The 27,195-nt window shown below is 31.6% G+C and overlaps 2 protein-coding genes across 4 annotated transcripts in view; both read left to right on the forward strand.

The window, feature by feature from the left end:
- Positions 1 to 3,593: 3,593 nt before the first annotated feature.
- Positions 3,594 to 8,578, forward strand: LOC125870032 (endo-1,3;1,4-beta-D-glucanase-like). Of its 2 annotated transcripts, none has more exons than XM_049550407.1 (7): positions 3,594 to 4,030; positions 4,149 to 4,170; positions 4,376 to 4,499; positions 4,598 to 4,688; positions 4,782 to 4,871; positions 5,062 to 5,162; positions 8,299 to 8,578. In XM_049550407.1, the coding sequence occupies exons 1-7, from the start codon at positions 3,874 to 3,876 to the stop codon at positions 8,437 to 8,439; spliced, it is 726 nt and encodes a 241-aa protein (XP_049406364.1). In that variant the 5' UTR covers positions 3,594 to 3,873; the 3' UTR covers positions 8,440 to 8,578. The 2 variants fall into 2 exon arrangements, with proteins under 2 accessions (XP_049406364.1, XP_049406359.1); XM_049550402.1 differs by lacking the exon at positions 8,299 to 8,578 and adding an exon at positions 5,284 to 5,480 and having other exon boundaries at positions 3,806 to 4,030.
- Positions 8,579 to 23,262: 14,684 nt separating this feature from the next.
- Positions 23,263 to 27,195, forward strand: part of LOC125869798 (glutamine synthetase, chloroplastic) — a 115,060-nt gene continuing 111,127 nt past the window's right edge. For both annotated transcript variants that reach the window (XM_049550237.1, XM_049550239.1), the window contains exon 1: positions 23,263 to 23,273. The gene's annotated coding sequence lies outside the window, so the exon portion shown is untranslated. The remainder of the gene's footprint in view (positions 23,274 to 27,195) is intronic.

Raw genomic sequence — 27,195 nt, forward strand, 5'->3', positions numbered from 1 at the left:
AAACGTATCCAGTCCTTCTCTACCTCCTGTAGCCTTTCTCTTGATCCCACATGTTATACTCAGGCTATTAAAATTCCTGAATGGCGATCTGCTATGTCTAGGGAATATAATGCGCTCATTGCAACTGGTACTTGGAGGTTGGTTCCACCTCATCAAGCTACGAATATCATTGGTTGTAAATGGGTTTTCAAGACAAAAAAAGACCAAATGGCTCCATTGAATGACATAAAGCCAGATTAGTTGCCAAGGGTTTCTATCAACGCCTGGGAATTGACTTTGATGATACTTTCAGTCCTGTTGTCAAACCTACAACTATTCAACTATTGCTTTCTACTGCCGTGTCACGGGGATGAATTGTTAATCAAGTTGATAACTCTAACACATTCTTGCATGGTAAGCTAGAGGAGGATGTATACATGGTTCAACCACCAGCTTTTGTTGATCCTAATCACCCTAATTACATATGCAAGCTAAAGAAGTCTATTTATGGTCTTAAACAGGCTCCTCAAGTATGGAATAAATGTTTGACGTATGCCTTGTGTGAGCTTAGTTTCCAAGGCTCTAAAACAGATATTTCACTCTTTTTTAGAAGCATGGGCACTGAAAAATTATTTTGTTTGATCTATGTTGATGACATTATAGTCTTGGGCGCGTCTATGCATCTTGTTTCTTCATTGCTTCAACAGTTAGAAATGTGATTCTCCTTGCGGAACTTGGGCAAGCTTAATTACTTTTTGGGTATTAAAGCTACATGGCGATCTTATGGGTTGTTGTTACATCAGTCTAAATATATATATATGATCTCTTAGAACGTAGTAACGTGTTAACTTGCAGTGATATTTCTACTCACATGTGCCCGAGCAATAAACTGCACAACAGTGACAACACTCAATTCTTTGATAAAAGTCTTTATCGAAGTATTGTTGGTGACTTACAATATCTCACTTTCACTAGACCTGATATTTCCTTCTCGGTGAATAAAGTTTGTCAATTCATGCATAGTCCAACAGAGAAACATTGGGCAACAATTAAGCGTATATTGAGATGTCTAAAATCCACTTCTTCTCATGGTATTCTCTTTCAAAACAGAACTCTTGGTGTTCGTTGCAAACAACGATTTGTCTCGTGCTCTACTACTAAGGCTGAATATTGCTCTCTTGCTGCTGCCACCAGTGAACTTCTACGGATTCGTCTATTGTTGAAAGAAATTGATCTTTCCTCTGGTTCCTTGCCTTCATTGTGTGATAATTTAAGTGCAACCTATCTTACAGCTAACCCGATGTTTCACTGTATCACCAAATATATGGAGATCGATTTTCACTCTATTTGTGATCTTGTACAGAAAAAGAAACTTCGGGTTCAATATATTTCTTCTCATGATCAGCTTGCGGATATTCTTACCAAGCCTCTCTTGAAGGATCGTTTTTGTGATTTACGTAGCAAGTTGAATGAGGGGGAGTGATAAGTATGGTATTTAGGTATTAGTTAATGTTTCTACTAAGGGTTATTTATGTAATTGTACATGTATAAATACCTAAATATATGATCAATGAAGGTCACGTTGGGTTCTACTTTACAATAATGACATTTTCAAGGCAATTATTAGACAACCCAAGCACTACATATTACTACATCTCCTTTATTCAACCAAATTAACCGGGTTTTTTTTTGCTAGTCAAAGATAGTATAGTGTAAATACCGCTTTCATAGGAATTGATACAAATAATATTTTAAATAAAATCTATTTACTATTATTCAAGTAATTAAAACATGATTTTTTTTTGGTTATGATCGACGATTATCGACTAAAAATGTAAATAAAGATAATTGACAATGAACAAAGGGTACTACCTCTATGCGAAATTAAGGTAATAGACAAGACAAGTGCAAGATGATAATCAGGGGTCGGAAGGGTGTTCATCTGAATCCTCTCGACAAAAAAATACACTAAATATATAAGATAATTTTTTTGTTTTTTCAGTAGATGTGATTCAATAGTCCGACAAGAATTTTCAGATGCTGATTAAAGGATTTTTTTTTATGATATTACATTCATAAATATACTATATACCATAATATTTGTGTGGTTATCGACTTGTGAACTTGTAATCTTAAATATATTATATAGTTACAATTAAGAACTTGCTGCTGAATGCAAAATGGGAAGTTTAACTAAAGTCAAATGGTTTCAAATATAAAAATGTACTCCCCGTCCAGAACAATTAATGTTTAGCATCTAAAAATTTGTCCAAAATACTAATGGATCATGGGTAATTGAGATGAATATGATTAAAAAAATTAATTAATTTTTTAAAGCAAATAGGACAAGTAAATAGACCATTATTTATTTATTTTAAATGAAGCGTCGTGCATCATGCTTTTGAGAAATCAGTATATTGGCTATTATCGTAGTCCGTAGAGGTATAATAGCAAATAGATATATTAATAATATAAGAAAGAATATTCAGAAAGCACACTGAGTTATACTTTATACGCCTTTCTCCTTGTCGTTTTTTATGAACCTGGCTAATTCAATTTAGCACAAAACCAAAATATTGCAATCTTTTAATTAAAACGAACAAAATTAAAGAATATATAAATTATTTGGTGTCCCTTTGCATTTTAGAAAAAGAATAAAGTAAAGGAGTTAAATAAATACAAGATCAATAAATAAATATAAAATTAGAGAAGAACCATATGCTTGCTGTCAAATATAAAACAAATAAGCAAAAAATCTGACGTGAGAGGTGACGGTAATTTAGTCCGGTAGATAATATAAAGAATTGAGAGAGAGAGAGAGAAAGCGTCTTCTTTTTCGAATCGGAAATTTTTTTTTAGTAAGAATTATGCATGTCAATTAAATAGTAAAATTCTATAATAAAATTGATAATTTGATAAAAATAATAACTTAAAATAAAAGTATTTGGCCCGAGAAGTCAAAGTACTACATTAGATGGTTAAATTTATGTAAAAATTACATAAATCTCGTAGTGTTAAGAGTAAATTATATTATCACTATTTATTTCTCAAATTACAAAAAGTTTTTTAAATTTATAGTATCTCGGATACATCAAAAAACTTGTAGACACATAGCTCATGAGTTGCGAATGGTATATTACTTAATGGAAGGGATGTATCCTAAAAAGAATAGGGATGTATCCGAGAGGAGATAAGGATGTATCCGAGAGAGTATTTTTGTAATTTTTTAAATGATGGAAAATTTTAGATATTATGATAAAATAAGATGCATATTTATATAATTTTTCCGAAATGATTTTTGAACTATACAAAATAGCTTATAGTTACCTTTAATTAATATTTTTGAGTTTCATTATTAACATAATGAATTAGCCTTTATTTACTTTGTATAATTGTCCATTCAAATAATTAGTAAATATATAATTTTATACATTGACTAGTAACAGTAATTACTTTTGGGCCAATAACTAATTAGGTAAATAATCTATTTTCAAATGTCGAAAACTTATCATCCGATGCCACGTGAAAAGAAGCGGCTACATTTTCAACATCTTTTTTTTTTTTTTGACCCCATCAGTATTATATTATACGTGCATTAAAATAATAAATTTGTCTCTGAATTGTGTGAATATTATATTTTGATCATTGGATTGGATGCTAATTGTCTTTTGAAATATGAACAAAATTTAACTTATTTTAATATGGTGGTTATTCACTGTAGCTCACTTTGATGCCCAAGTAAATGAGGTCATTACAGACTCTGTGTCCAAGTAATTTTTAATACTTATAAATGGTCTTGAAAAAATTGTTCCTTTATTTCGATCGATACACATTTTCTTGTTATTTTAGTTTAGTTCTTGGCTTTAATTTTATAATAACATTGTTAATATTATTATGTCGGGTCCTGAGTGTTGTGAAAATCCACCAAATTACCTGAGCGGCGGAGGAGGAGGAGGAGCTGGTCATGTCCAACAACTTGGAGGCTTCAACTGTTATCTTTCTGGTCCCGTTGATTCCACCCAAGCTGTAATCCTTGTTTCTGATGTTTTTGGTAACTTCTCCTTTTTGTTTGTTAATGTTAATATTTAGAATTTAAATGAGAATATTTTTTGAAAAAATATATGATTTATATCGAACTTATTGGGTTTTTTTTTTTTATTAATATGCAGGATATGAAGCTCCAAAGTTGAGGTAAGGATTGCAGGAATAAACATGTCCTTTTAATTTGACCTCAGCTAATATTGATCTCTGTTCTTCAATTTTGAATGTGCATAAGTAGATACTTAACATATAGTTACACATCATCCTACCTGACATCTTAGCTATATTTGGATGTAATTAATAGATGATATTCTTCAAACTGATAGATATATAACCTTTGCTTTCAAAATTATAGAAAGCTTGCAGACAAAGTTGCAGAAGCTGGCTTCTATGTAGTAGTCCCTGATTTCCTTCGTGGCGATCCCCGTATACCTAATGATGAGAAGCCTTTAGAAGTATGGATAATAGATCATGGACCGGTGAGTTCCTATTTCTAATTAATATATATAGTTAGTTAGCTCAGGTAGTATCAGATTTCATGTTTGCACTTTTATCTGATGTATTCTTGTTGCTACAGGATCAAGGATTCGAAGATGCAAAACCAGTTATTGAAGCTTTAAAGAGCAATGGTGTAACAAAAATGGGAGCAGCAGGCTTCTGTTGGGGAGGTCATTCTTCTTGCTCTAGTCACAACTTACAACTTCTTTTCATCTTTGTTAAAGTAATTTGCTAAAGAATTACGTACTTTGAATTCGTTCCAGCTAAGGTAGTCGTGGAACTAGCAAAATATGCTTATATCCAAGCTGCAGTGCTATTGCATCCTTCATTTGTTGCTGTAGATGATATACACGGTATGATTTTGCTACTACATCTTCTATAGCACGCATTTCATAATGTAATGCAGTATCAGGGCTAATTTTTCATATTTAGCATTTTGATCTTTTCACAAATGTAATGCAGTATCAGGGCTAATTTTTCATATTTAGCATTTTGATCTTTTCATTTGTGAAGTCGTAAGTCTCTATTGTTGTTGTGTTTCAGCTGTTAAGGTTCCAATCTCAATATTGGGAGCGGAGATTGACAGAAGATCTCCACCTGAGCTTGTCAAGCAATTTGAGATGGCCTTAAATGCGAAGCCTGAGGTAGGAATTCGAGTTGTATCATAATAATTGACTAAGAGGTGTATTCGAGTACATAGTTTACCAACGATACTAGGTTTCAACAGAGAATGAATTGGATGTTTATGGTGCTTTTTTCGTGCAGGTTGATGCATTTGTGAAGATTTTTCCCGGGGTTACACATGGCTGGTCCGTGAGGTACGACGATGAAGATGAATTAGCTGTAAAATCTGCTGAAGAGTCTCATCAAGACATGTTGGGATGGTTTGAGAAACATCTTAAGTGAAATTTTCTTTCACTGTAATGACATGTTTTCTTTGTATGTTTTTGGTAATAAGATTAGGAGGGTTTTCTTTGTATGTTTTTGGTAATAAGATTAGGAGGGTTTTCTTTGTATGCAAAATGAGTGTTGTTTGTGTTTGATTTATGAGATAATTTGTGACAGAACACTTGTTTGCCAATCCAAATTGACAGTGAGAATTTTACTTAAATGTGGACTGTGGTTATGTTTATAAAATATAACATAGGGTAAATTTGAAAAAAAATTAGCGGTGAAAGTGAAAACGGGATTTTGGGTGTTCTCTAAATGCCAAACACAATTTCTAAGTTAATGACGGGGAATCGTCTTCCTAAGAAGAAGAGTCTTTGTTTGAAAAAATCAAGTTTTTAATTCCTTAGATAATCAAATTAAGTTCCAAGCCGGTCAGGTCAAGCTTTTCAAAGGAAGAAATCAAGATGAAAGCCTAGGGGTGCATCAGTTAGTTCGGTTCGGTTTTATGTATTATCGGTTTGGTTTATCGATTTTCAATTTTTAAATAAGTCAAACCAATAACCAAACTAATAAGAGATTTTTTATCGATTTTCAATTTATCGGTTTTAGTCCCGAACGATTCGGTTTTCGGTTTAACCAATAAGAAAATACTTATAAAATAAATATATAACTTCTCTAATAAATTTGACGCAACAACACAATAATGTAATTAAAAAACTATGTACAAGTGTAACACAAAGAGAAATTAAGAGGAATAGGGTTCTTATTTTAGATTTTGACGTTTTGTATAATGTGAATTTGTGAACTAAAAGTCACTTTGAAGGGTGAATTGAAGGCTAAAGGATAAAGATAGTTATAACCAGTAAGGTATTAAGATTAATATATAATAATTATGTACAAGTAAATGTAGTTAATTGCTAGGCTTAATGGGTTATCGGTTTACCCAATAACCTAATATTAAAAACCAATACCGAATCGATAACCGGATAATTTTTTTTATAAAACCATTAAAAAACCATTAGTCCAATAAACCAATAACACTTTTTTCGGTTTGATTTATTGGACGGTTGGGTTTTTGCACTCCCCTAATGCCGACCTGGTAAATCACCTAACTTTGTCTAGCTAAAAGTTGCCAAATCGGTTGAAAGAATTGAAAGGAATGCTGGAAAATGAGCTTCAAAGCTTGAACTTCCACTTTCAATAGGCAGAAGAAGCGCGGATGGCACCAGACCTGATTGATTGTTTTGAAGTGAAGGATTTTCCTACTGAGTACATATATGCGGCCTTAGTATTGTGTTAACAAAAGAATTCACAGGGGTACGTGCGAAGTCTTCAATGAATAACGGAGAACTGACCAAGTATTACTTCACTTCTTCAATTAGTTCAAGATATTCCTTAGCGATTGTTCATCTTGGCCTCCAGAAAGAAGGCGTTCTTTTGCATTGCACTTCTTCAATCATCTCAAAGTTGAAGTGAAGAAAAAGACCAAGTTATTGCAAAACTGCGGAATTTCATTCTATAAGGTAGGGATTTAGTTTTTCACTGAAGCTCAGCCTAGAGTTGATCAACAGGTTAACCCTGAAATGAGTTGATCGATAGGTTAACCCCGAAATGAGTTGATCGACCGGTTACCCCCGTAATTGACCCTTAAGCTCGGGGGAATCGAAAACTATTGTATCTTTTCTAAAAAGGCACTCTCCCTTGATTTCCACAATAATGTTTGCTTATGAAACCTTTTTTCACGTGGTTCTGGTCTCTTTTCGATTGCTTTACAAAGGGGAACAAAAAGAAAAGCCCTAGGATGAGTCATCGAATTTCTTAGCCTAGAGAAAGCTATCAGAAAGCAAGCCAATGAGAGAGAGAGAGGAACTAGATTAGCTAATGTCACTTGCTCAAACTTATTGGGTTCGAAAGAATCAGGGCATCATGCGGAAACTTATAATTACAAATTATGTTGGTGTAAATTAGATTACAAATAAAATATACTAAAAGCATATAATTTAAATGGTTTGGTCAAGTGACCTACATATTGAAAACTAATAACAAAAAGCATAAAATTTATTGAGAGAATAATCTCCCCTTAAACAAAGCCCTCTAAACAAATATATTGTGGATGTTCTTAGTATTAGAAGGGGGATCGTCAATTTATAGAGTTTCAAACTTGTCCTCTAAAGAAAGAATAACCACATACGGAAGAAAATTATATTTTTCTTTCAGAAAAAATTAAAGCATTTATGATAATACATTGGCTTTCCTTCGAGAGAAAAATAAAACTCAAATAAGTAAGAAATCAGGGCAAAACCTAACAAAACTTTATATCATGATTTCCTTTCATTTTCACACACTTGTATCATAAAATCTCAAGAAATTTTTCAACTTATTGTAAGGGCACGTGAAGATTATCTGATTCACGCCGCTATTATCATAAAGTTGCATTGTGAATACTCTTCAAACAAGAGCAAATATCAAATCTTGTGTGATATTGCTGGACCTTGAATGTGATGCATGCATTAATTAGTAATAAAAACATTTCAAATATTTTTCAGGAACATCAGGTAACTTAGCAAAAATTAATTTTACTCCATGGTAGCAAGTGTTTCTTGTTTTTCCCTTATTTCTTGATTGTTACCTAGAGTGTGATTTATTCTTGAAATAATAAAATTACACTCTATGTAACAGTCAGAAAAGAGAAAAAAACTCAAAACACTAGCTATCGAAAGAAAAAAGTTTGCGAAGTTACCAGATGATTCTGAAAAATATTTGGAATATCTCTAAACTAACANGTATCATAATAATTGACTAAGAGGTGTATTCGAGTACATAGTTTACCAACGATACTAGGTTTCAACAGAGAATGAATTGGATGTTTATGGTGCTTTTTTCGTGCAGGTTGATGCATTTGTGAAGATTTTTCCTGGGGTTACACATGGCTGGTCCGTGAGGTATGACGATGAAGATGAATTAGCTGTAAAATCTGCTGAAGAGTCTCATCAAGACATGTTGGGATGGTTTGAGAAACATCTTAAGTGAAATTTTCTTTCACTGTAATGACATGTTTTCTTTGTATGTTTTTGGTAATAAGGTTAGGAGGGTTTTCTTTGTATGCAAAATGAGTGTTGTTTGTGTTTGGTTTCTGAGATAATTTGTGAAAGAACACTTGTATGCCAATCCAAATTGACACATGAGAATTTCACTTAAATGTGGAATGTGGTTATGTTTATAAAAATATAAATTAGGGTAAATTTGAAAAAAAAAAAAAAGGTGAAAGTGAAAACAATTTCAAGTTACCGTTGGAATTTTTATGATCAAACGCTGATTTTCAAATAAAATGAAAAAAGAATCGGAAGAAAGTAAAAAATTCCCATAGCCATACAGGGTTGTTTTCCTTGTACACACATGATAGAGAATTAGCTAATGCCATTTGCTCAAACTTGATGGGTTCGAAAGAATCAGGCCGTATGCGGAAGTTTATAATTGCAAATTATGTTGGTGATAAATTAGATTACAAATAAAAATATATATAAAAAAACATATTATTAATATGGTTTGGTCAAGTGACCTACATATTGAAAATTAATACTCCATCAAAAAACATAAACTCTATTGGGAAAATAATAATCTCCCTTAGCAAAAAATTCCGGCTCAGCCCAGGAAAGCGCTGGCAACAACTGAAAGGAAGGGGTCCATGTAGCTGCTGTGTCCGCCCCCTTCTTAGTCAATGGGGCACAACAGGTTCGGCATCTACTACAAAAGAGAGAATCCACTTCAGAAATACAATGAACAGGACTAATGAGATACAATGGTCAATAAAATACATAAAAGGAAGAAACAACAGGACCTTTGTGTATAGAATGGCAATTGTTATTTTGGAGCTGATGTTAAGTTTTGATTATTTAACAAACTTAGAGATCTAACAAGGAACCAAATCCTTGTTATTGGGACTGATGACAGTGAAATGAATGAATAAACTCAATGTGAGGAATATTTGTGTGTCATTTTCAAAAAGAGGGGAAATGTTATATTCTAGGTGTTTTGATGATCCTCACAAATGCAGAACCTGGTCCCTGGCAGAGTGCTCTTGTCCAGATTCAAATGGGGTACAACTGTAAAGTTGTCATGTCAGGTGGTAGGTGAAAAGTGCAGTGTACTGCACCAATAAAAAGAGCGGACGACTGTCTGTTTCTGTGGCTCACAAATGCAGGGATCCGGTCTCTGGCAAAGTTCTCTCGTCCAGATTTATAATTGTGTACAACTGTAAAGATGTCCTGTTAGAGGTTGGTAAGGCGTCAACGTACTACACCAATCAGAATGGACGAGGTTGTTTGTCCAACGGTTAATAACTCTTTATGGTTGATTTAATCAACATGACAAACAACAAATTAAATCATTCATTCAAAAGGAGAGAGAGTCAGCAAGTCTTCTCAAGAACTCACTGAAAAAAGTTTGCAAGGGACCTGGTCCCTACAAGACTGCGTATGTGAAAGGACGACAAGACAGCTGTCAGAAAAGCGGTCACCTTTGATGTGGTAGGTGCACGTTTTTCCAGAGAAGCAGGCTCTCAGCCAATGGGCGGTTCCAAGGAGTTTGTGTCTTTTTGATAGAGTCTCTTCCACAAAACACAAACTCAAAATTTGGTAAACAAAAACTTATAAGCTTAAAAAGAGAAGGCCATCTTCAAGGAAGAACTCAAGCACAAGAACACATACAGCAAGGACCTGATCAACTGAAATAGTGCTTTCCGTACCTGCTGTTGTTCTTGATTGTTTGTATTTGTGCTTAACTTGTAGGATTCGTTTCACTTGTGTTAGAAACGTTTCAAAACTTGTGTGAATCTTTGTAAGAACATAGTTAGGGGTAACTTTGTGTCTTATTATAAAAGTTTATATTAATCGTTAGGATTAGTGTAATGGGCAATGCATGCATTGCTTAGGCTCGTTTAAGTAATAGTTGTATTACTTAGTGTGAGATTAGGAGGTTAATCTCATTGTTGTGGTGTAAACTGTGTTTCGCTTTTGCTTGAGAAGATTAGTGAAAACATTTTGAAAGTCCTATGCGACAGGTTGTGGTTTTACTCCCTTGAGCAAGGAGGTTTCCACGTAAAACTCTTGTGTCTTTTACGTTGTGCTATTTATTTTCTGCACTTTCATTCTATTGGGGACCTGGTCCTGTGATCACTGGTGACCGCGTACATTCCAACAACAATGGCAAACACAGTATATCATATATGGTTAGAGTGCAATGCCATGATATTTCAACAAAAGCAGCAGTCAGTAGGCTCCATGATCAGACATATAATCCAGGAAATTCATGGGAGAGGCATAAGATATTCTAGAATAGCTACTAGATTACACAATTTAAATACTTATCCATAGAAATAGCTAGCAAATATGAGACTTTGGTTTAGCAAGGATGGAGCTTATATCCATACCGGCTAATTTTTTTGTTTTGTAGCCTTTACTTGGCAAATAAAATGTTTGCTTACCAAAAAAAAATGATCTCCCCTTAAACCAAACTTTCTAAACGACTACATTGTGGATGTTCTTAGTATGAGAAGAGAGATCTATAATTTATAGAGTTCCAAACTTCTCCTCTAAGAAAAGAATAACCAAATATGTATGAAAAATATTTTTCTGTCAGAAAAAGTTAAAACATTTATGATAATACATTGACTTTCCTTCAAGAGAAAAATAAAACTCAAATAAGAAAGGAAATCAAGGCAAAACCTAACAAAACTTTATATCATGATTTCCTTTCATTTTCACACACTTGTATCATAAAATCTCAAGAAAATTTTCAACTTATTGTAAGGGCCGCGTGAAGATTATCTCATTCACGCCGCTATTATCATAAAGTTGCATTGTGAATATTCTTCAAACAAGAGCAAAATATCAAATCTTGTGTGATATTGCTGGACCTTGAATGTTATGCATTAATTAGTAATAAAAACATTTCAAATATTTTTCAGGAACATCAGGTAACTTAGCAAAAATTTTACTCCATGGTAGCAAGTGTTTCTTGTTTTTCCCTTATTTCTTGATTGTTACCTAGAGTGTGATTTATTCTTGAAATAATAAAATTACACTCTATGTAACAGTCAGAAAAGAGAAAAAAACTCAAAACACTAGCTATCGAAAGAAAAAAGTTTGCGAAGTTACCAGATGATTCTGAAAAATATTTGGAATATCTCTAAACTAACACTTCACATTCAAGGTCTACCAACATCACACTAGCTTTGACATATGCCATAGTTTCAAGGATATTAATTTACAGCATTATGTTAATAGTGGCATGAATGAGATAACTCTTCAAATACCCTTCCAATAAGTTAACAAAATTACAAAGATTTTTCAATATAAGCATGTAAAAACAAAGATAATGAATTTAAAGTTTTAGCAAGTGGCATTAGCTAATGTATGACTATGTCTGTTGAAAAATATTGAAAATCTCGTAGCTTGAAGCATGTCTATGGCACTGGGATATTTCACTGACTAAAATGTATCCCCAGGTTTCTAGTATTAAAACTACGAGCCAAAAACTAACAAAGGAGATATTTTACTTAAAGAAAACCCAACAAATAAAAAAAAATCCTTATTTTTATTTTCCACTTCCTAAGCTAACACACAAAAAAATCCTTGATAGAATGTCATTAAGGACAATATAATATGGGGCAATAATAGATAATTAATTCTTTTGACAATCTTTAATGATGATATAAAGGATTTCAAAGATTATTCTTATATTTTTTTTTTTAAGATAATAAAGATATTTGATCAACAATGTCTAGGTGAAGAATGGTGGCTAGAGCGCCAATTTTTGACTTATTTTTATCATGCTATTGAGTTTTATGCTTACTCTTATAGGGAACATTATTTGTATATGAACCATAGGGGTCAATCTAAAACAGAATTTTTATCTCAATTTATCGGTGCAAATTTTAGATTTCTTCTATTAGCCAATTTTATATAACTTCTTATCGATAAGTATTTAAACATTTACAAGCATTGACGTAACATCTTCTAGCATGTCATAACATTAATTATTTAGCATTAGAAAGACAATAACCTGAAAAAAAGAGTGGAACTAATAGATACAAAATTGTATATTCTATCCTAGCTAAGAAGAGATTGAGATGAAGGCAATTAGTTAACATTATGATGCAACGTTGAAGCGTTGATTTAATTATTCGATGTCAATAGTGCACAACAAGTGTTGAATCGTGTCTTGTAGAAGCCCTCAAGTCAAGAAGTATGAATCTTGATGATTATGCTGAAATAATTGCCTCAATATGCAATGAAATGCCCAAGGGAACAAATGGTAAGTCCTACTCATAACTATCTCTATTGTTATTTGCTTTGTCTTAAGGTATTGAATGAAATGTTTTTAATATGATCATTTTTGCTAAGTAGTGTAGCTTGAGTGTCATGTGTTTTTTAGTACTCACTAATTATCAAATATGGTATTAATTGAATTGCTTTTTTTTAATGAAGATGTGACTGATGTTGTGTATTTTGTAAAAATTGGTCCATATGCTAGTATTATATGTGCGACATTGCTGACAGATGAGACGACTTTAATTAATAATAGCATAACAACTCTAGAAAAAAAAAATCATACCATCACAATCAAATGAAACAACTAAAGAATATTAGATTTAGCAATGGGAGCTAGTCATGGGATTGTCGACATAGGACTATGAAGAAATATAGCAAAGCAAATAAGGATACTCACCTAGAACAACTCCTAGGTGATATGAGCTAGGAGTGTTGGTTCGAAAAGATAATATCTGCAATCTCAAGATGAGAGAAATGGTAATCACTTTTCTTTTTTACTTCTCTTTTTGTATTTGTGAATTTTACCTAACATTAAACTACTCTATCCAGCAAATTTGTAAGACAAAGCGACAAATAAAGATTGTCATGTCAAAGGATGAGGTATTAATATAACCTTTTTTGAAGTTTTCAAAATATGTTATATTAGTACATCATCATCCTTTGACATGACAATCTTTCTTCCTCGCTATGTCTTGACAAGTTTGCTAGAGAGATTTTAATCACTACTAATAGCAATTTAAATCTCTTATAAAATTCATAAGCACAAAATGAAAGTAAAAAATAATTAGTATTATTTCCCCTTATCTTGAGATTGCATAACATCATCTTTTAGCACCAACACTCTCAGGTGAGCATCCTTATTTGTTCTGCTATATTTGTCCTTAGATCTATGTCGATAATTTCATGACAGTCACTATTTTAAAGCTTGTACTCTTTAATTATTCAATCTGACAGTGATACTATAAATTTTTTTCAAGAAGTGTCACGTCATTATTATATAAAAATCGCCATATCCTCTGATAATGTCTCACAAATAACAACCCAAAAAATGGATCAACTTTTACAAGATAAACAACATCAATCACATTTCATTAATATAAAAAAAGTCCAATAATCACTTATAAGGAACACTTTAACTCTTTAAGCAACTCAATGACATATTTTGAAAATTAGTGAGTAATTAAAAAAAAAAAACATGATATTCAAGCTACATTTTATTTAGAAAAAAGATTATACTAAAAAATTACAATCATCAAGATTTCATTGCATATTGAGGTAGGTATTTAAGCAGAATCATCAAGATTCATACTTCTTTCACTTGATCAGAACTTTTTACCAGACAAGATTCAACACATGATGTTCACTCTTGACACAAAAGCAACCAACATTTTATAGTGTCCCATCACAATATTAAATAATTGTTTTCATCTCAATCATGTATTAGCTTGGGTCGACCAAATAATTTTATATTTGTTTCACTTTATTCAGGATATTGTTCTTTCTATACTAAATAATTAGTCTTTTAAAAATATTAATATTTTTCTGAAGTAGAAATTTTTAACATCACGTGGTATCTTTACACAAACATACAAAATCCTAAGATTTGAAGATGCAAAATCAGTTGTTGAAGCTTTAGAGAGAAAAGGTGTAACTAAAATTGGGGCAGCAGGCTTTTGTTGAAGAATTGTCCTTTTCATTTTAATTCCAAAAAACATTACACTAAAACTACATTTGTCACTTTGAGGTCGTTTGACAGGGTGTATGAGAATAATGTTAAATAAATTGTATTAGTAATGGTCTCATTAATAATGTTTGTATTAGTTTTGTTTGCATTAACTATGCAAAGATTATTTCGTATGCACTATTTGATTTGTGTATTAATATAGTATACATTGCATAATTTTTTTAAATAATATTTATTTAAAATCCCTCCACAAATATGGTGAAATAGATGTAAAAATAAGTTTTGAAGAACAATTGAATCTTTAACCATGCTAATGCATGCATTAAATCCCCGAACATTATTTATAATACTATGTATATCCATTTATTAGTAATATACTCTTTAATATATAATAATGTGTATAACTAATGTTGAAAAAGTACACCAAACGAGGTACTACTAATACATAAAGTAGGGGTGTCAAAATGAGCCCAAATATATTTAACCCCCCCCCCCCAACTCACCCAAAATTTTAGGGGTTGGGCCCAAGATAATTTGTATTGAGTTCAATCTCAACTCATTTACGCTTTAACCAATTTTAAAAAAATCTTCAATTTAACCCAATTTAATCTCGAATTTCAACTTTTTGAGATTTTTTTATTTGCATTGATGTAATGTACCTTCCTATATTGAAGGTATGAATTACTATCTATTTTATATTTTCTATCATTTATTCATCCATTTTTATATAGAGAGCATGAGAAAGATAAAAATTGAATCTTTACCTCAATAAGACTGATGAGCTCTCCAATGGAAGGATGAAGCTTTAGAAGTCTAATTCCACAATGCTTTAGCCCATCCTTAATTTCTTTTTGGCAAGAATCAGTCATTTCATAGAACCATTCACTCTCAGTCTCAAAACCTAAAAAAAATTGTATTAATTTCCCTCTCAAGAACCCAAAAATAAATAACAATCGAGATAAAAAAAATCAAGCTCATGATACACAATAAATATTGATAATATAAGAGGGTATACAAGTGGGGTTTGTGTTTGAAAGTTAAATTTGGGACAAAATTGAAAATTTGACTAACATACAAAACCACTTAAAATTGTAATCTCCGCTAGATTCGCTCATATTGATTACGTTTTTTTTTCTAATTTTGATTTTGGAATTTATAACTTTTTAGGGTGTTTGTACCTTTCTCCTATAGTGTACGTTGTCTAATTGATTAGGCTATTTTGGTATTGTCTAATCTTGTATGCTATTTTGAAATTGCTTAATCTTATATTTTATGTGACCGTGTAAAGTGCAGAACGATCAAATTTTATTTCAACCGCCTGGCAGTAATCTTTCTGATAAGCTTTCAGTTTTGATGATCCTCACAGGTGCAGGGACCCAGTCCTATGCAGAGTGTTCTCATCCAGGACAATGTGCTATACAGGTGGAAATTAAAGCTGTCATATGTCAGTGGTTAGTGAATCCGTCAGCGTACTAAACCAATCAGAACGGACGAGATTGTTTGTCCAACGATCAATAACTCTTTTTTATTGATATAATCAACATGACAAACAACAAAACATTCATTCATTCAAAGAGAGAAAAATCAAGCTTCATACAAAACAACAAGGGACCTGATCAACGGAAGAATTGTTTTCTGAACCTACTGATGTTTTGTGTGCTTGTATTTGTGCTTATCTTGTAGGATTCGTTTCACTCTTGTTAGAAACATTTCAAAACCTTGTTTGAATCTTGTAAGAACATAGTTAGGTGTAACTTTGTGTCTTACGGTTAAAAATTTATATTAATCAGTGAGGGTTAGTATAGTTGGCAATGAGCGCATTAATTTGGCTCGTTTAAGTAATAGGAATATTACTTAGTTTGAGATTAGGTGGTTAATCTCGTGGTTGTAAACTGTGTTTCGCTTTTGCTTGAGAAGATTAGTGAAAACAGTTTTAAAAATTCTGTGAGACAGGTCGTGATTTACTCCTTTGAGCAAGGAGGTTTCCACATAAAGTATTGTGTGTTCTCTTTACTTTCAGTATTTATTTGTGCATCTTAACTGTCTAAAGGACTTGGTCCTGTCGTAGTTAGTGGACGCATGCATTCCATCAATTGTTATCAGAGCACTGACTTCTCTATCTAGTTAACACCAAGAGAAGAAAGATCTTGAAAGAATAGCTGCTCCAACGAGCATATAAAGAGGTCAGTCTACCACTCGTCCACTCGATCCAACGGACAATTCTATGGATGGTGGAAGACACAGATGCATAATTATATTAATGCAAAAGACACTGAGCTATGGGATATGATACTAGATGGACCTTACGTTCCCACCAAAGATGTAAAAGAAGGAGAACTTACGAAGGTGATTCTAAAGACCAAAAAAGAATATGATGAGAGTGACAGGAAAAAAATAGAAAAGAACTACAAAGCCAAGAAGCTACTGATTTGTGGAATTGGTCCAGATGAGTATAACAGGATCTTTGCCTGTGAGACTGTAAAAGAGAACTAGGACTAAAAACAACTCACGAAGGAACCACTCAAGTCAAGGAGTCCAAAGTGGACATATTGACTACTCAATACGAGAATTTTAACATGAAGGAAGGTGAAACCATTCATGAGATGCATACAAGGTTTACTTCCATCACAAACGAACTAAGATGTCTTGGTGAGCGAATACCCAAGCAAACAAGTTCGAAAAATTCTCTGAGTTCTTTCTAAGTCATGGAAGAGCAGAGTAAATGCCATCACTGAGGCCAGGAACTTAAAAGTTGTTACCATGGATGAGCTGATAGGGAACTTGCAAACGTATGAGCTAAACAGGCAGCAAGGCTCATCTGTGAAGGAAGGGAAAAAGGAGAAATTCGTTGCACTAAAAATGGTTCAAAGCGATAGATCTGAAAATGAGGACGAGATGGCCTATTTGACTAGGAGATTTCAGAAGATAGTCAAAAATCATAGAGGATTCAAGAAGAAATGAACCACCAGCAGAACGGCTAATGTTAACGATCTCTGTCACAAATGTGGAAAGTCTAGCCACTTCATAAGAGACTGTCATAGCCAAAAGCACGAAGTTCAGGACTTCAAACCACGACAAAGGGACCAGGTCCTTGACCATTCTGAAAGGAAGTCCAACGTTGATCAAGTCGTGAAGAAAGCCTTTGCAACATGGGGAAACGCCTCTAGCGACTCTGAGCAGGAATAAAATCATGACGATGTCTCCATGATGGTGGTAAATGATGATGAAACTGTCTTTAACTCCATAGAATGAGTTTGGGAATGCACAGCTAAATTTTGAAAGTTTGGTTCATTAAATGAACACTTCTATTTGACATCTAGTTATATATATATATATATATATATATATATATATATATATCTGAAAACAAGGGGCCTACAAATTCATGACCATCCATGTTGATTACTTAGATCAACAGAAGAAAAGAATGTAATATATCATATTGAATTGGACCCCTATCCCCTACAGACACACACAAACACATATATGTACAATCAAATATAATTAGATAGTGCAAGTAAGGGAGATTCTAAGAAGTGTTCTTATGATTTTTGTGTTCAAAGCTACATTAGAGACCTAATTTTACAAAGTCAGATGTAAATTCAAATATCACATACACGGAGACAAAGACACCAACTATTATTGAAACTATATCATTTTGTGTAGTCGGAGGCTTTAAGAATTGCATAATAGAAAAAAATTCACAATTAATGAAAAAAGTATTGGATGACACCTAAAAGATGTCATGGAAAATCAACAACATAATAGAGAATATTAAAAATTTCACGAGAAATAGAAGATCTCAAATCAAGCACACATAAAGGGAAGGAAATACAATGATAAACTACTTGACATATCTGACTTCAGAGAAATTAGTTAAATAACAATCCAAGTAGAACTCTGAGCTTTCTAAAAACGCAGATCTCTAATTAATTTGGATAAGTCACAAGTACTAAACATTAGATTCAACACAAAATCAATCTAAACAGAGATGAAATTTTTACAAAGATGTGGTTCAAGATACTCTATCGAGCACATAGAAAAAATATTGATTCACATAACGTAGGGAAGGAACACAAGAAATGAGTCAAGCATCATAAGTTCACTTGAGAAGAAATCGATGTTGACTCAACAGATGAGGAAGAATTGCCTTACCTGAAAAAATAGCTAGCTCGACATTCTCACATCCAATTTCGCACCTGGACAATCAAGCTTAAAGCAATCAGGACAAGCATTGCTCAAGTACTAATCAAGAAAGAATCATTTAGGAAAATAAATTTCAAAACAAGAAGAGAACGATGTACCTACAATGGAAGGCAGCAAAAAGACAACATCAAGGTACCATGACACATACATGAGAGCTAGAAAGAAAGGAGTACACAAACCCTAGGAAATTAGAGAAGAGGTCGGAAGTCTCCTAAGCAAGAAAATATAAATGTATTTTCATTAGAGCTATCAAAATGAGTTGGCCCAATCCAACTCAACCTAACCCTAACGGGCTAGAGAGTTAAATGGGTTAGGATGGGCTGGCCCTTTTAGTTAAAAGGTCTATAAAATAGCAGCCCAACTCAGCCTTAAGCGGGCCATGAGTTGGGACGGGTCAGCTCTTCAACCAAAAAATGAACAACATTGGTGTCTTAGAAAGATTATTTAAGAGTATCGAACAATGATGTCTGATGAACACAACATCAATACATACAAAAATTCATTTATTAATTACACATTTCAATGAATACTTACAAAAAATACATAATAGCCAAGATACAACATCGTAAGATTCATTCGAGCAAAAAATATTACATGATCACTTTTTTCATAAATAAGACAATAAAGGGGGAATGGGAAATTAGGCATAAAAATAAAAGTAAACTTGATTTAAGTGGGCTAATGACCCTAAAATGTAAAAGATCTACAAAGGAATTACACTTGATTTTATATTTTTCAATATTTATTGACAAAATATTTATAAATAAAACACTACTAAAATATATATAATATATATTTATAACATTCATAGTCCACGGGCTAGCCTCTAAGGCTCGTGGGTTGGGCCTACGAGGCTAGCAGGCCAAATGAGGCTAGGCTAAAAAGTCTAGTTCCTAAATGGGCCAAAATAAATTAGGCCCAACCCCACTTAATTCAAGGGTTGGTTGGCTTGACTTAACGGGCCGAGCCCATTTTGACATCTCTAATTTCCCCCTATTAAGATTAATATAGGTTTAGAAAAATGGGACAAATGTTTTGTCATGTCCTGAGCCTACACCCTGGACGCGACTGGCACTCGAGAATCATTGTTGGCCCCAAGCGAACCCTTGGCCTAGCTTAACTGTTAGTGGAAGACTTACTAATAAATAAGATGAACTCAAGAACACAACTTTACTCAATGTCTCAAAGAAATACTCAGAATATTTTAGAAATAAAACATTCAACTAGCCAAAGAGGCAACTCAAGTCTTTAAACATTAACAACTGAAAATGAAAAAAAAGACACATGAACTATTGATGTCTATCTATCTATGAATCATCTAATACTATGAGGGATGTCGGGACAAGACCCTCGATCATACTAACAAAAATGAAATGATAAGACATAAATGAGGGATCCTCCGGAAGCAGGGAAACTCATCAAACAACTCTAGAACTGCAACTAGTATCAATGAATCGCCTGTTGATGAACATGATCTCATGTATCTGCAATGATACATGCCAAATAACATCATTACATTAAATGTACGAGCATGTAAGGGAAAAATTGAACATAACATAAAGCTTGAACTTGGAAAGAATGAAACTCACCCTGACGCTGCTCAACTCAACCGTAACTCAATGCAGTATAAAAAATACAATAATAAAGATGCAGTTTATATAAAGCATTTAAAACAGTAGATATCAAATCAATGTATTTAAAAATACAATAATAACTCATTTTGTATATAAAAATACAAAATAACTCTATTTGGGAGATTTTCTAACCGACAACCATCACTATGAGCTATGTGATGATAGAACATCTTATCCACGCTGCCAGAACTGTCATATACCTTGACGGGGTATAGAAATCCTCAACTATGTGGATCCACTAAGGTATGCTTAAAAGCAATAAGGAATCATCTAAAAAGTATGACCCTTTCTATCCACATTGGCTACATGGTTTATGGGGGCTGTGAGTTGTCTTAACTCTCCCCCATATCGGTGCTCATTACTTCTCCCAAAATATAACTTAGCTCATATGTTTTAAAAAAAACATTTCCTCATCCTCAACTTTGAGATTATTACTCAAAAGATTTCTCTTAAAAAAGACTATACTCAAAACTTCTCATGAACTCATTTTGGAAATCGGTGTTTCCTCTCTTCTTAAATGTAAAAACATTTACTCTTGGGAATACTTAGTTTCCATATATAATTTTGAAAAAAATGAGCTCTACTCTCCTCATCCTCAAACTCAAGTACTCAATTCTTAAAACAAGTTTTAAAAGATTGTAAAAGACTTCTCAAAATGACTCGAAAGAACTATCAAGGCTTGACTATTAACTCTACCTTGAATTTGAATTATGAATTCAAGGGTTATGATTCACGTTATGAATGATTTCTCGATGTTTAGATGTAGTTTAGAATCAATAGGGAATAAATGTACACTTTAAAAATACTTAGACGGAGCAAACGACGAAAAAATGGTGAGGGCAGACGACCCTAGCACACTGCTGGGGCGGGGTGCCAGCCCCTGAACTTCAAAGACAATAATATGGCGCACTGCTGGGGCGCTCTGCCCTACATTTCCCCTAAAACTTTCCGACGAATTCTTGTTCTCGTTTTCTGATTCTAATTCGTCTAGAATCGATTTCTTTTCTCGAATTTTCTTTAGATTCAATTGTCCAATACAAGTACAACATAATCTATTCAAAAATAACTCTCAAACTCAATTCAATTATCTCACGAACTCATCAAACCCATCATAATTCAAGAACGAAAGCAATACTTCAAGAATACTCATCAAGAACTTAAATCTGTCAATCTCTATAAATGAATTCGAATATGTAAATCATGATTGGTGCGTGGGTGAATGAACCCAACACTATGAAAACTTACATACCTCGATTTGGCGAAATCCCTGGACAAATCTCATGAATCTTGACTAACGCCTTGAACCTTTCCTCTTTTCTCCTCTTTTCCTCTTCTTGAACTCTTCTCAAAACCCTAAGCGTATTTGGGATTATGAAAACTGACCCAAATCAGATTTGACCACAAAAATATTACTAAATTTGTTTTAAGCTGATGGGGTAAGGAAAAGACCAAAATACCCCTCACATTTTTGGGTAACTTTTCTTAACTGACATGCTAACTTCAAACGGGCATATCTTTCTCATCCGAACTCGAAATTTAGAAAAGTCGGTGGCGTTGGAAAGACTATTCCAAGACCTTTCATTTGATATCTTATGAGCCACCTAAATCATCATGTACGGAAAGTTATGGTTGTTTGAAGTTGACCCAAAACTAACAACTTAAGCATAACTTGCAAAATTCTCAATTTAGCTATTTCCATTGAAGCGCTTTCTAAATTTAGCTCTTTCTAAGGCGGGATGTTACATGTTCGATAAGAAAATGTTCTTTTGGGCCAAACTTTTTACTTTTATATTTTTTTATTATGATGTATTAAGACAGTACTCTTGATAAATTACTTATCTACACATTCTTATTTACCATATTTTCTATTATTCCCTACCATTTTAAAATATTACAAAAATTTCTCTTTTTCCTTCAAAACCACCCTCATCCGGATAAATAACTTCTCAAATCACGCACGTTTCTCTCTTCCTATTTTCATGCCTTCAATCTCTTTCTATTTTCACTCCCTTAATCTCAGTAGTTATTTCCTTCATTACAATTTTGAATTTCAAATTTATACTCTCTCCAGTCAATCGATTTCAACTTCCTCAATATGTAATTTTTCTTCTTCTCCAACTTACAGTTCATCATTTTTGTTCTAATTTTTTTTCATCTTCAAAGTCCCGATACATATGGATGATGCTCCTTCTTTAAGTATTGGGATTACACAATTAACCTCACCTAATATTGATCGTGTTTATGATTATGATGACGATGATTTGGCTGAAAACAAATTCAAACGATTACATGATTCATTATCAATGACGAATCAGAATGTTGAGAAGGCAAAGTAAACAAGGATGTACCTTTGTCTTCTAAAGTGACTATGGGAAANACAATTTTGAATTTCAAATTTATACTCTCTCCAGTCAATCGATTTCAACTTCTTCAATATGTATTTTTTCTTCTTCTCCAACTTACAGTTCATCATTTTGAATTTCAAATTTATACTCTCTCCAGTCAATCGTCCACAATTTTTTTTTGTTCATTTTTTTCTGATACAAAAAAAGGGAAAGTAGAACAAGTTGCTAAACACCCTTATCTATCCATGGTTTAGATTTTTAATGTATCTAGTTGATATTGATTCATAAATTTATGTATAATGCATTTGTTTCAACTTTATGATACATTATAATTTTATTATGTACAATGTATTGTGTTCAAATATTAGTTTTGATACATAACCCTAATTTATTGAAACATAAATTAATATGTATCGTGTTCATAGTTATGTATTTGGTACATAATTATTATAAATTTTGTTATACTAGCCGACTATGTATCTGTAGGCATTATCAAATATTATTTTTGATACCTAAACATTAATATTTTATAACAATATCAATTTGTATCATATTCATAGTTATGTATATGATACATAACTTTGTTATGAATATGATACATAACTTTGTTATGCATATAACACAATTATGTATCACATGTTGTTATGTGTCTGCAACATTATTTTACAACTAAATCAGTGTGTATCATATTCATAGTTTTTTTTGTAAATGAGACATCACTATGTCAAATTGTCGAATTGACTATGTATTAGATGTTATTATGTATCTGCAGTTCTCCGAGTAACATTTTAAGACATAGTTGCACAAATTGTTTAATGCATGTATATCAAATTCAACAAATTTCAAACTTTATTGTATGTATAAGATATATATCAACTAACCACAATTTTATATAGCAATCACAGAAAAATGCTATTGAGAACAATTACATGTATAATATATCTTTTATAAACTATAATATTTTTTCAATTAGAATAAGATACATACATAATAATGTAATGCACAATTTTATTATCATGATACATAAATAGTAATATATAGTCAATCAACAATTTTTTTTGAATTTTTTACGATTTGGAAGAGATTTGAAAAGAATTTAAAATTGTTTGAAGATGTTACGATTTAGTAGAGATTGGCATCAACTTGATTTACGTTATTTGGAGAAATCACATTCAGTTTTACATTCCTTTTCCTTTTAAATTGTAACTGAATTTTTTTAATGTGTCAAATGTAATGTATTCGGCTAGATTGCTATGTATCCGAATGACACTAATTTTGAGAGATTTTTATAAACTAAAAAAGAATAGTGATAGAATGTAATTTTCTCATTACATTATATGATAAAATTGAAAATATACATATCAAATTCACTGCATAAAATAACTAATACATTTTGATAAAAGGACTAATATACTTTTGAACTATTCATTGAACAATCTATCATGATAAAAGGATCAATGTATCCTTAAAGAATTATTCAATGCAAGATAAAATGACTAAAATACAATTTAACTGAGTAATCACTCGTTACATATTGCATATGTTATTTCTTTTTACTACAAATTTTTCACTCATTTTCAAATCTTCAAAGTGAAATTGTACTAGTACCTCAGAGATTCGTTTTCATTGATTGTGTTCTTCTTTAATTTTGGATTTGAAATTAATTATACTCTTATACTATCATTGACTAATGAGTAATTTCTGAATAAGAAATTTTAATGATATCAATACAATATATATATATAAAAGGATCAATGTATCCTTAAAGAATTATTCAATGCAAGATAAAATGACTAAAATACAATTTAACTGAGTAATCACTCGTTACATATTGCATATGTTATTTCTTTTTACTACAAATTTTTCACTCATTTTCAAATCTTCAAAGTGAAATTGTACTAGTACCTCAGAGATTCGTTTTCATTGATTGTGTTCTTCTTTAATTTTGGATTTGAAATTAATTATACTCTTATACTATCATTGACTAATGAGTAATTTCTGAATAAGAAATTTTAATGATATCAATACAATATATATATATATATATATATATATATATATATAGGGGTGTTCACGGTTTGGATAAAAACCGATCCAAACCGAAAAACCAAACCAAATCGATAAAATAAAACTGATTTTATTTGGGTTTGGTTTGGTTTGGTTTTAGATTTTTGAAAACCGATCGTATTTGGTTTGGTTATGATTTTATTAAAAAAACCCGAAGAAATAATCGAACCTAACCAATGAATTATATGCATATATTTTATTAATATGCATACTTAATATATTGTTTTTATAAACAATTTTAAAGATCTTATACATATTTTCATTAAAATTTCTTTATAATTTACTTATTGAAAGGAAAAATGTCCAAGATGAAACATTTATCTTATTGATTTTATGTATATGAGTGTCTATGACAATTCTTTGTGGGACTGAAAATTTATTGTCTCTTCCTTCTAGGCCAGTATAGTGAATTTTAAAGTTTTATTGATAGTAAATTTAGTGATCGAAAGTTCAGTAATTTAAGTCATTCTAACTATTTTTCCTTTTGAATGGATTGTTGTCACTTTTTTCATATTTTAAATGAATTGTTTCTTTTATTTTTGTGTATGGTTAATAACCGAATAACCGAACCAAACCAAACCGAAACCGATAATCACCAAACCGATAAATGTATATTATATTTGGTTTGGTTTGGTTTTGATAATTTTAAAACCGATTAAGTTGGTTTGGTTTTGGTTTTAACCAATAACCGATCCAAACCAACCCGTGAACACCCCTATATATATATATATACTGATTTAGTATCAGTTAAACGAAAATAATCAGCTTTAATGAATAAGGGTATAGGTTGTAACTTTCTTTTGAGAGAATAATATTTCTTGAATTACTTTGGATTGGGTTATGAACATGTAATTATTTTGAGTTTTATGGTCAATTTATGTAGTTTTTCAAAAAAAATAAAAATCGTTGATGTTGGAATATTTATTTTTGTATTTTTATACTAAAATAATTTGGGTTTTTTTTCTTGTTTACTTTAACAGAAAAAATTATCATTTTTTCAATACTATCGTTATCATTTAATAATCTCTCTCTCTCACACACACACACACATATATATATAAAGCTAGATAAACAAAAAAAGTGATGTGGCATTTTTCAATGGTCAAGAATTTATTTTTATTTTTTTGATATTTTTTCTATTTTTTTTAATTATTTTATTTTATAAAATCATCTCTTTAATTCCTACCTCTTCAATTACATAATTAATTTAATAACATCTATAACTCCGAACCTTTCATATTCATAACCTTCAAATTATTTAATATACAATTTTATAACTCATCAAAATCACACTTCTAAAAACTTATTTTGAGACATATATGATGATTATTTTATTTTCATTTTTCTTAATCTTCATCTTTTGTCTCATTGGTTGGTTAATTTTTTGTCTTCTTTGATTTGATTTTGCAGAAGAAAGATCTATAATGAATATATTAGACATTTTTGCATAGTTTGCTTTTACGAGGTAAAATGATTTGACATGCATAATATAGTATCACTTTTTTCTATTGTTTATATATTTGTTTTTTTATCTTTTAAATCTTGATTATATGAATTATGAGTTTTTTTTTAGAAAAAATGATTTGATTTTTTCTCTTTCCTTCTCTTTGTAGGTTCCTTCTTTCCTCTTTAACTCATAGCTAAATATTCTTGATTAGTTAGTTTTATTTTTATATTTTTTTTGTTGCTTAAGGTTAATTACCGTGTTTTCAGGTTTGGATATTATTCATAGAAAAATTGACTATTAATACGTAACTTTGTGATCTTCATATTTTAATTTATTATTATTATTAATAGTATGGTTAGAAGTTCTTAAGTTTTTTATTCCCTCTTTTTTAAAAAAAAAAATAGATAGTAATTCTATTAAATATTTAACATTTGTTGTTTGAAAGATTACTACGAATTAGGAGTGTATAAGTTTCCGTATAGTGCTTCAGTGCGTCTTCAGTATTGGAAATGTCTATTGATTATAGTGCTTTAAGATCGAGTGTTATTACAAAATTTATTAAAATTTACTTTTGCAAATGATAATTATTATTCTTTTTTAAGAAAAAGTGTGTTTCATGAGTTACAAAAAAAATATCTATCTATTTGCATTCTCTACTTAAATATCATGTCTTCTCAACTTTCTTCTACTTAATTTTTCATGATTAATCAATCTATAAATAGCAATTCTCCATGAAATTGTTTCAAAAATAATCTCATATTTAAATGAATTAAACGGAGAGTACAACCAAGTAAGGAAAAAAGTTGTATAAATACACTAATTTTTCAAAAGAGAAAAATAGAGAAAAAATACCAACAATATTACAGAGTCATGTAACATGGAAAATTGAAGGAAAGGTATCCTTTAAGTTTTGAATTAGTTATTGGTGACTATATTGACCAACAAAAGGTCAAACATACTTAAACACTAAATTAAGTTAATTGTGGACTCAATTAACATTTTCAAAACTTATAATCTTTTTAAAAATACAAAACAATCCCCCTACTAAATAAACAAATTTTCCACTCCCTTC

The sequence above is a fragment of the Solanum stenotomum genome, chromosome 1 (assembly GCF_019186545.1).
Source record: "Solanum stenotomum isolate F172 chromosome 1, ASM1918654v1, whole genome shotgun sequence".
Taxonomy (NCBI): Eukaryota; Viridiplantae; Streptophyta; class Magnoliopsida; order Solanales; family Solanaceae; genus Solanum; species Solanum stenotomum.